The sequence below is a fragment of the Nothoprocta perdicaria genome, unplaced genomic scaffold (assembly GCF_003342845.1).
Source record: "Nothoprocta perdicaria isolate Ctin4 unplaced genomic scaffold, notPer1 scaffold_229, whole genome shotgun sequence".
NCBI lineage: Eukaryota > Metazoa > Chordata > Aves > Tinamiformes > Tinamidae > Nothoprocta > Nothoprocta perdicaria.
This window is the reverse complement of record NW_020455454.1, coordinates 1,098,541-1,110,132: the sequence shown is the minus strand read 5'-3', so window position 1 is coordinate 1,110,132 and position 11,592 is coordinate 1,098,541. Positions and strand designations below refer to the sequence as shown.

General features: G+C 42.4%; 1 protein-coding gene across 1 annotated transcript; it reads left to right on the top strand.

The window, feature by feature from the left end:
• Window positions 1-213: 213 nt before the first annotated feature.
• On the top strand, window positions 214-4,702 carry GCM2 (glial cells missing homolog 2). The gene is made up of 5 exons (XM_026039355.1): window positions 214-255; window positions 1,607-1,859; window positions 2,204-2,316; window positions 3,292-3,417; window positions 3,643-4,702. Exons 1-5 carry the CDS (start codon window positions 214-216, stop codon window positions 4,519-4,521), a joined length of 1,413 nt encoding a protein of 470 aa, XP_025895140.1. The 3' UTR covers window positions 4,522-4,702.
• The last annotated feature ends 6,890 nt before the right edge of the window (window positions 4,703-11,592 follow it).

The window sequence follows — 11,592 nt, the reverse complement described above, 5'->3', positions numbered from 1 at the left end:
CACTCTTAGYTTTAGCGCCTCAGAAGACTCCCTTAGAGGCCGAGCGCTGCTTTGGAGCCGGCCCATCAGTGACCCGAGTTCGCGCGGGCTCTGAGCGCGGGGAGGCGGCGCCTCTGCGGCCGCGTCCCGCTCGGCCGCCACGCGCGGTGCGCGGACACGCGGGGGGGCCCGCGGGAATAAAAGCGGGAGGCAGCGGCGGCGGCTGCGCCCGACATGAAGCTCACCTGGGACATCAACGACCCGCAGCTGCCGCAGGTACCGGGCGGGAGGGCGGCGGTGGGGCTGCCCCACAAGTGCGAGGGCTCGGGGGTTTTGTCACCGCGCTGGAATCGCCCTTTGCGCAGCTCTTCCCGCGCTGCAGCGGGTGCTGGGATGGGGGCACCTCCTACCTGCTCCCTGCTTCCCAGGATTTGGTCTCCAGGCAGCTGGCCGTGTCTCTGGCGTCTGCGGGAAACTTTCATGGGATGCAGGTGTTTTAGTTTGAAGCAGGAGGAAAAAAGAAGATCACCTGTGAAGGGAGCAGCGCGGTCCAGCTGCTGGTGGGTTTATCTTTCCTCCAGCTGAGTTAATGCTCCAGATCTGGAGCTTCAGCCTTGCTTACTGCAAAGCTYGGCTCTTGCCTTTCAAAATCTCTTGCCTTTTAAATAAAATTGCAGAAATTTCAAAGCTGACCAATAATTTTGATAGAATAACTTGTAATAAAAATGTGGATTTAATACATAATTTTGGCAAGCTGTATATGAACTCCTAAAAACAATCTTTAATACTGTTGTTTGGCTGGTTTCTTTCTCCCTTGTTCCCCCAAAAGTGCTAAGGTGGAATAATTCTTCTGTTTCCTGATAACATATTTCAAGGCATCTATCTACTTCATCAGTTTGCTGCTGTGCCTGATTAATACTTTGTATCACCAGTGAACATTGCATTGATTTTTAAGTGAGCCCTAAATATATATGTTTTTATTTGGCATCTTTTTTTTTCTTTTTCTTTTTTTTTTATCTTAGAGTTTATTATTGAATTATCCAGAGATTGAGCACTTAAAGAATAGCTTGATTCCACAAATGCCAGCAGTTTTACTGAGCACACTGGGGATTGTTCATATGTGTTTGTGCACATACACATGAAATACATGTAGCATCCTAGGGAGTCTACAATCTCAGTCATTGCTCCTATGTTCTGGTAAGGAATTCCAGAAAGCCAGAGATAATGCCTTAAATTGATAACGTCTTTCTCTTAACGCCCTTCTTTATATAGAGAACTTCCAATGGTATTTTTTGTTTGTTTGGCAGAAGGCTTATTCAGTAATAAATAAGCACATTAAACTGTTACTTAGCTAAAACTTCTAGTTCTCAGTCTGCAGGTGTGCAGCAAGGAGTATTTAACAGCCAGCACAGCAGGGCAGCAGCCAAAGAAAAGGCCTTGGTTATGAGGGACTATGTTAATACTGATCACAATGATGCACAAATGGAAAGGATTGTGGCAATCTCTTGAGTTGCAGAGGCTCTTCTGTAGAAATTTCTGAATAATTTTATATATGCATTTATTCAGAAGTAACTTCGGATTCAGAAAATCTGCTATATTTATTCATACTCCCCTCCGCTCGCCGCAGGAGCCCAAGCACTTCGACAGCTTCCAGGAATGGCCGGACGGCTACGTGCGCCTYGTCTACGCGCGCGAGGAGAAGAGCGCGCAGCGGCACCTCAGCGGCTGGGCCATGCGCAACACCAACAACCACAACTGCCACATCCTCAAGAAGTCGTGCCTGGGGGTGGTGGTGTGCGCGGGGCGCTGCGCGCTGCCCGGCGGCGCCCGCCTCCACCTGCGCCCCGCCATCTGCGACAAGGCCCGCCAGAAGCAGCAGAGTGAGCAGCGCCCGCGCGCACGCCGCGYGGCGCCACACGGCGCCTCCATGGCCTCCACGCGCGACGGGGGTGGCGTGGTGGCCATGACGGTGAATGTGTTCGGCGCCAGATTTGGCCAATATCTGTGTTAAATAGCTGGGGGGCCGACCTACCAGCCTTTCAGTCATTATCATTTATATCGCACATAAAGCTCTGGTCCATCTCCTTGCTATCGTCGTGGTCTACGTTGCACTTGACTATGGCGTTTTTATCTGGATTTCAATGATTGCATTGCTCCTGAGCTCAGTGTTCCTCTCACGTAACACTTTTGCCTTTATCCAGCGTTATTTTACCTATATTTACAGAGAAAACTTGTCCAAACTGCAACGCAGCCCTAGAGCTGATTCCCTGYCGGGGACACAGTGGCTACCCGGTCACCAACTTCTGGAGGCTCGATGGAAAAGCAATATTTTTCCAGGTAAAAATGCACTTTACCTCCCTCTCTCTTGTCAAAATTTTCCGTAGCAGAGAGTGATGGGGTTCTGATTCATGACCTTCTTTCCCTGTGTTACAATAGTAGAAATAAAAAAAATTTAAAAAACTATACCAAATGGTGTCCTTTAAATGCTGTACTTGAGGGCTAAACATTTTCTAATGTCATTTTTTAAATCAAAATAGGGGATTAATATTCATCTAAAAGCTCATTCCTACTGGGAAAACAASAGCATTTTTAAAAGCAATGTTAAGTTTCCCAGTTTACATTAAGAACTATACTCAAGTTCACTTACAACTGTAATGAATAGGTTAATGTAGCATACAATATTTTATCAAAAATTTTTCTTAAAAAAAATGCATACATGTACCCATAGATCTTTCAATAGGAGAGCATCTTTGGATGGCTTTCCAGGTATATATTTCAGTCATTTTCAATAGACAGTTATTGGAGTAAAGCGTATTTGTCATCTGGTAGTGTGCAGTCTCCTTAAAGCCTGTTTATACTGTTTTAGTGGAAAAGTAAGATTTTTGACTACGGAGAACTGACCATATTGAATTTAYAATCTATTTTTTTCTTTATTCTGATCAGCTGTATGTCATAGCAGGTAACAACATTTTTCTCCTTCATCTCCCAAGCTCACATCTCTGCAGTCTCCACTAACTTCACTTCCTACTCCTATATATCAACAAGTTATCACTTTTTTTTTTTCTTCTAATTTTCCCTGTGTTGTAGCTTCTCCTTACAATGCAATTGTGCTCAGCCATGGTCCGTGCTGTGGCCACTACTCATTTTACTCGTATTTTACAGAAATCAAGTTCCTAAAGTAAGACAGAATTAATCTAGCTCCTGGTAATCTTGGGAGGTCTATAAAATGTTAAAGAGCAAACACTGAAATTTAATTATAAGCTTATTTGTATCTTTAGGCAAGCAAATGATTCTTTGCTAATCTTAATTTAGGCTAAAGGAGTGCATGATCACCCCAGGCCAGAGAGCAAGCTGGAGGCAGAGGCAAGAAGAAGTGCAGTTAAGAAGCAATTGTCCCCTTCTCACCATTCCCAGAAAAAGAGAACTCTAAACTCAGAGGTAACATAAGATTTTTTAGTTAATTACAAAGACAGTATAAGCATGTGCCAGGAGTCACAGAGTAAAACAAAGCTTTGTGGCCCAATTTTTTCTGTCAGTCCAGGTCATGCTCAAGTGTATAAAGGCAGGTGAGCACTGAAACGTGCAATAACACAACTGTGAAGACATATATGTGAGCAGTATCTATTCCCAAACCTGAGATATGTGTTTTCTTCTCCTTTTCAGGTGGGAAGATGCCATGACAGCAGTGGTTATATTGGCAATGTGCAGAATCTGTCCTGCCTGGAAGGCCCAGACAAGGTTGGTATCATYGCTGACGCCAGCTTTCTAGGTCCAGCTCAGTCTTATCCCTCCCTGCAAACTACTGATCTCTACAAAGCTTCTTGTGACTCAACTGGCTTCCAAGAGGACCAACTGTTACTGTATCAGAAGTGTCCTAACCCAAGGATCTATGTGCCTCGGCCCTGCAGCTATGAGTTTGGAGTTCCTGCCTTCATAAGCTCCAGCTCTTACCCAACATTTTACAAAGATGTGACCAGCACTGCTATTGACGCTGATCCTATGAGCCTGAATGGATCACTGTGTCCTTCTGGGACTGTTCAAGATAAGAGCTTCGATAACACTGGCAGACATCACGGACTGAAGCCAGTCTGGGGGAAAGCTGGTGGTGGAGACGGGAGTGACTATGGACAGGTCCAAACCCACACCAGTCCTTACTACAGCGGGGAGTATTCCTGCAGGTACGGTAACAGCACCTCTCCCCTTGCGCCACCATTACAAACCGTCATCACCACCACCACCAAAGTGTCCTACCAGGCCTACAAGCCATCTGTGGTGAAATACAATGACAACCTCTGCGATGTGACAAACCTTCAGAGTTATACCCACGTGGCAGAAAACGTCTCGGGCACTATCTATTCAGGAATGAAGATTCAGGAAGACTTTGGGATGATAAAGTCAGCATTGCGTTACCAGCATGACCCAGCTCCTGCAAAGCCTGAGCCAGCGGAGATCATGGAGAGCTATCGGTATGGACAACTGCCGGTGAACAGCTATGTGGAGCATGAAGGGCAGGCCTTAAGGTTTGACAGTGGTGTGTACTGAGTAAATGTTGCCTGAAGGACAGCAGAACAGCTAAATCAATCTGGAGAAGACACATTCATACTGACCACACACGTGCCAAGCCTAGAAGATGAGGAGAAGTGAGGAAACAGCGCGCTAGAACAACTTATACCACAAGGTGCTTTTTGATAACTGGGCTTCTTTAAAGTGAGAAAAGAAAAATCTAGTTTGAAATTTCACTTTCCTTTTTGAGTTCCTGCATCAACTGTACAGATTGCCTTGTCTTTCAGTGCAAGCAGAAAAGATTAGATGTCTGGAATTGCTCCTTGTGATGTCTTACTTGGAGGCAATATAACACAGTTGCCAAGTGCAGGGCTTTCCCCCCAGACCTCTGGGCTTTGACTGTATTTTTGRCTCTGCACAAGCACACTAGGCAGTGTGTTCTCTTGGAAATGACAAACCAACAAAGCAAAGCTTCAGAAAGCAAAAGTCTCAAATATCCCCAAGCTAAATAAAGAAAATATAAGGACATAAATATCCCACTTCCATAAGCTAATTGAACTGATTTTCCACCTGGATGGGAAGAAAAATAAGCAAAGGCATATTGTTTTAATTAAATATTTTGAAATCAGTCTAGTGTTGTGAAAGGAAAGAGGATTCCTACCTGAACAACAAGGCCTAACAAGAAGGATATGCAGAAAGAGTGTTTTAGTCATGCTGGCAGGCTGTTTTATCATTGTTGTTATTCRATTAATGAGCATCTTTAACTTTCTCAATGTTTTAAAAAAAATGAGGGAAAATTCTGCTATGTTTTGAGTAGCAGCATGTTACTGCATGCTTTTAGTAGATACAAACTCACAGTCAAAAACAGCAATCTGTAAACTGGCTAACAGGCTTTAACATACAGAGCCTTGTAATACTATGATTAAACCTGCAAACAAATTTTAAGTGCAAAGCACAGTACACAAATATCATGTTCTTTGAGTACTTTTGTTCCATTTTGTTTTTCCTTTCATATTTCTGCAAAAAAATGCATATGGTCTGCTTTTGAAATTTAGCCCCACAGTTAAATTCACAGAAATTCAACCCAGAGCTGYATCTTTCAGGTGTGGGTTGTCCAACACTGAGAAAAATCAAGGCATTTAAAGCTGGAATTTACAAAAGGGMTAAGTGAATTCAGCATCAACCTTACACTGAATTTTAATGTACTTGCTGTCTACCTCTCTTGCCTCTTTCTAAACTTCTATGGCAATTCTTATTTACATCCAGATATTTTAGATTACAGAAAAGAACAGCTTCAGACAGTCAATATAGTTTGGCAAACTAACCCATATCCCAGCATAAGAAAAAACAAGATACCATCTAGAAAGACTGATCCAAAATTTAAACAGTTTCAAAATACATACTACAAGGCCTGTCCGTAGAACTGTTATTTCTCATTTCTACTCCAGTACATACTGGGTTATTTGTGGTATAAAATAAAATATTGTGGTATAAAATAAAACTCAAAAAAACTATGTCCTTCTAAGTTAAAGAAAGNCAGCATACTGGGGGAGGGAGAGAAATATAAGGCCAAGCAAAATATCTGTAAAGAGATTCACAGCACTTTCCAAATCATAAAAGAAAATTTTAAACAAAGATGTAAGTTGCTTCATTTTATACCAATTTAGAAAAATTATATCACTACAATTGAAGCTTTGTGTATGTTAAGACAGAGGACAAACAGGGGAGGGAAGAGTTGTGCTTTTAATATATTGGTACAAGAACTGTCACTGTAGCTGTATGCTTTAACTCTTAAGCCAAGCTCTTGAAACTTTGTATGCCAGTTGAGAAAATGCAGCTAGTTTTGTAGACACTACTTTTTCTAGTAGGGACTTATTTCTAATAAACATGACCCTTGTTTAAGCACCATGGAAAGATATAGTAGCAATTACTTCACCGTATCATCTGTAGCACTAGAACAAATAAAAACACTCTGAAGGTTATTGCAGCCCTTCTCCACTTTGTTCCCTTTTATGTGTGAGTGTCATGCTCAAGATATCGGTATACKGCCTTTCCAGAAAAAGCATTGGATGGGCAAAGCCTAGTGCTGCATGTGGCTTTCTTTCCAAAATGTATGAATGCGAGAGCAATTCTAGCTTCTATAAGAGAAAGTTGAAATCAAATGTCTCCTTCTGGGCTTATATAGCAGAGCTGACTTTAAAAGCGTGTTTATCAAGCAAAGCAGCATCCTAAGGAAAAAAAAAAAAAAGAAAAGAAACGGTCCCTCTGATCCCTAAGTAGGCAGCTTCTTTGCCATTAATCATCCCATTAAAGCTGGATTTCTAGTCCTGCCTCAAGGACATGAGAGGGCCACCTCTTTAGCCCACATTGTGTCCTGCTGCACACATCTTCACCCAGCAAATTCCAGTTGTTATGGGAAAACCACGCAGGGGAAAAAGGCACTTTCAAACCTCAGCCACCTGTGGCTCCGGCTTCACGTGAACTACAAGGACCCTATGGAGATGAAGTGCCATCTGTCCCCATACTCTCCATACTCAGGCTGCTCCTAATATGAAAAAAAGCAGCCTCCTAATGACAAAGTTTAAAAGCTCAAGTGTTGAATGGATCCCTCCCTCAGACAAGAGGCAACTTGTTATTGTTTTTAAACTCATGTACCTGTCAGCCCTATGGTGGCAAAGTCACATACCCGACTGGTGCAATCGTGTGGACATCGCCCTGCGGTGCCATCTGCCCCTTGTTGTGAAGGCCCTTGAGGAGCTCACCTTTGAGAAGACAGGCAGCTCGCAGGCGCCTTTGGGGATGGAGAATCACAGCTCCTGCGAGAGCCTTGGCAATTCATTTAGAGCTCCTCTTCTTTTGTAAGAGTTCTCCCTCAACTTTTAAAATATGTGTGTGTGAGCTAAAGTGTGTGAGCTAAAAGGTGCTCACACGCTTGCTCAGAGTTGCTGATTCCAAAGTTTAGAATATAAAACATCTTTAAACACTGAGAGAAATTCTGCTCTGAGCTCTGCTGGTAGAAACCAAGCTATTTAGTGGACACTGATCAGGCAGTAGAGCAGAATGCAACTTCTGAGCCTATTYCTGGATTTTTCTTTGTAGCTTCTGCGGAGATTCCCATGCATGAAAATGGATCTCACTTGTTGAATGGGACTATTTAAGAGCGCACAACAAGTACACCTGGAGTGCAGCAGGTCTTCCACAGGGCTTCTTGCCTTGCTATGATGAATTATGCATTTGGAAATGCTTATGTAGCCCTCGTCATTATCAGTACAGCCACATGCAAATGAAAAGAGAAGAAACAGGACCTCTAGAGCTGGTATATTGACTCCTAACAGGCAGAGTGAAAAACCCCGTTAGACCCTGTCTGCTTGAGAACAAGTGAGAACAGGGCTGGTCTGGGTAACTGCCTCCAATTTTCTAACTACATAAAGCAAATATCTGCCTATCACATGTGAGCAAAGGGAGGGTGAAGCACTTACTGTTTGTATACAGAGCTCTGCTTAGGATTATGCAAAATGGAGCATGCCTATCAACACGGTACCTTCATGGGCTCGCAACAGTCTACATGCAGCATGAAGATCAGTGGGATGATATCAATGTGAATAAATGTCATGCAGGAACACAACTCATTTGGACCAAAATCATTCATGCAAGCAGAAACCAAATCGAGTCTATACAACCCATATTCCCCTTAACGTAGCTGCTGCCACTGGTCACAATGTGGTTTGTGAGGGGCTGGTTTCTGATGCTTAGCCTGGTATTTGTGCAAAGCGTCAATAACTTTAATGGGCAAAGGCAAAGAGGATTCTTTCAACAGAAAATTAATAGTGAAGTGTAAATAGTGTAAAACAAGTAGGGCAGCAGGTGCACAAAGGTGATCTTCAAGGTCCTTTTGCAAGATCTACAAACTTTGCTGCTGCTTCCAGGTCTCTTTGTTCCAGCCTGTTGCGTTTCCTGCAGTTTCCTGGTTCACAGCAAGCGCAAAGCCCAGCACCTCTGTTATGTCTTCATGACAAAATGAGGTGTTAACTGACTGGCTTGCAGTGCTGGTCCTACAGCTTTGTAGTATCTTGTAGTTTGGCATTAATACTGGCAATGATGCCTGCAACTCTTCTGTCTTCATGCATGTTGTAACAGAATTTAGCTGTATCTTATAATTGCTGTATGTCTGTAAAACTAATCCCAGACCACTTGCTCATGCCAGGTCTTTTGTAAGTTACTACATTTAGACCACCAACACTCCAAAATCTACCAAAATCCACTGACACTTCCCAGGCACAGAGAATTAAGGCAGTCGTCACCTACTTCTCTCCCATGGTCTAAGCTGTTTGGAGGATTGATGATGGTTTCCTAAAACAGGCATACAGGACAGGCCACTGAGCACTCACATGCTCAAGTCCAGCAAGCTAGTGCTGTGGTTCTGTATGAAAAGCAGCAATAGGCATGTGTGGAAATTATGTGGCAACACAAGAGGAGAGCAGGACAGGTATTTCTGTGCATGTAACAGAAAGCAGAGTATGCCACAATGCTCCAAGCTTAAGAGCTCGTGGCTGCCTGTGGAAATGGGGACCTTCTCTGGAAAAGTCAAAGTCTCAGAATAGCTCTAGCTCCTCTGTATTTGTTAGCTATCTAATCAAGCTAATCAAGCAAAAGTAACAAGAGGAACTTCCCATGACAAAGATGGACAAGACAAGAACTGGTGTCTAGCATGGGGTCAGGGTTGAGTAATGCTGCAATCCAAGTCTGCTGAGTCAGTGATGAGTATGGGGCAGTATGACATAGCAAAGATAGTCAATGAGCTATCTTTGCAAAACAACTTCAAGGTCACCTCTTGCATGCAGCTTCTTTTCGAGGTCTTGAGGTCTTTCCAAAATACAAGAAAAACACTGATAGAGAAGTCTTTGCTTTGTCTTTAGCAATATATTGCAGCTATCAAGTGTATTGGGCACCAATTGTCAAGCACCATTGGGAAAACACTGAGCCTGTTCACCTGAATAGGGGTAAGTGTGCAATAACAGTCCATCYGTTGAGAAGCCAGCACTGCCTTTTACCTGTTTCCCAGCACTGTCTGCCCACAGCAATGTCTCATCATTTGACACTCTGTTTTATTGATTACAAGAAGAGCAAAAACTGCATTCGTCTCACCCCTAGATCAATTTTGAGAATTCACCCCACTGTTGATGTAGAGGTAAGTGTAGCACAGCAGAATTATATATCCCATATAAAAGCTTAAAAGAATTGACCACCGCCTTCAAACTGCAAAGCATCATTTAATCRTAGTCTTTAAAAGCTGTCTAAAGCAGAGGGTCCTCCCCTACCTATAGAGACCAACCTATGCTGAAGGTGATGTGACATTTTAGCTTTTGTAGACATCCAGAGCCTCTTTTCCAGTCAGGAAAGCATGGCACTAATCACATGCACATACTGATACCCTAACTAGGCCAATATACATCTTTACAGGTAAACACATGACTAAATGGATCATGGCTAAATACGATCAACTTTTATTGAATCACTACATTCTCCCTGGGTGAACTGTGTTGGTAATGGTACCTTCTCACTTCTCAAGTCCCGCTTTTGAACTTTGTTTTACCTGGGAGCCACCTCCGATGTTTTTGTTTCAATAAAGAAAACGGACATATTCTATTTCAGAAGAAAAAGATGTTGTTTTCTTGTACTTTCATTTGAGTAAAAATGTTTGTGAATGGTTGAATCCTTTGGATTCCAGAAAACCAATTCCCATAGCTTCATGTTCCACACAGTTGACTTGAGGTAGAACCAATTAATCTGTCAACACACCTTAAAAAAATCATGAAATTACCATACCAGACAATGAAAAACAATTAAAAAAAAAAAGAAGCAATTAAGATAGTTTCTCATTTTAGCTCAGTGTGCCTGAGCCGTCAGATTTCTTAAGCAGATATGAACCTGAACRTCCAAAACAATTTTACTTATATACTAAATGTACATGTATATACTAAATATGCCTTTTTTTAATCATGCCATCTGTAAACTGGGGATTATTTTTATAATAGGAAAATACATATTTTAGAAGACATAGCACCTAAAAACAGACTTCCCCCCATCAATATTAACAATAGGCATTTTAATAAATTGCTTACAATAAATAAGAATAATGCTAGAAAATTTTCTTCAGAATTCCTAACAGATATGCATTTTGGGGGCCAATCCTAAGTAGGCAATGGTTGAGCAAGTGGCTTCATTGCATACATAATTATCGCCTTTAACAACACTACGAGTAGGCACTTTCAAGACGCTCTCATGTATTATGCTGACACCTTCAGGAAATGYTTTGCATGGCTCTGTTGTCTTCAAAGACAGGTTTTTCTTTACAGTACTCGGTTTCCTATATACTATCATTATTTTCCAAGATGTTTCTCTCACTGCCTTCCATTWTCAAATTGCTATTTTTACACTATTATTACAGTACTAGCTCACGAAAGTGTCRTTTTTCTGGAGCAACTAAACAAGGAGCTCCTGTAATTGTGCTGAGGAAGCCAAACCAAACCAGGGCACCCGGCTCTGCTATTCACACATGTGTCTCTGCCAGCAAAGCCCTTCCGCACCTCGCAACAAACTTAAATTGCTCCACTGGGGCAAAACTGGGCATGGAGGTTTAGCTGCTGGTAGGCTGCCTGGTGGAKCTGAACTTGCTGGAAATGGGTATTTCAGCTCGGTTTGCAGCTCTGAAAATATTTTAATTCAACTGGGTATCCCTTATGGAATATCAGGTACCTCGGCCTGATGATACTGGGTTCCTTTTCATCCTAGCCCCTGATCCCAAGAAATTCTGCCTAACCCGTCAGATTTACTTAGKTTTTAAGGTCATATGTGGAAAATAAGTTCTGTTTTGTTTTTCCTCACATGCATTTCCGCATGTTTTTGGCTTTATTTGTATATGCAAAATATACAGGGCTGGCTAAGCTGTCCAGCCATAGAGGAATCATGTTTCTCAGTCTTGGGGAGCTCCCATCACCCATTAGAAGCCTGCAGATCAGTCTTAGTTTTATTCATAATTATTAGAATTAATGATTGTATAATTAGTGACTTTRGTGTCCATCATAATTAGAGGAAACAGATTTTCATTTT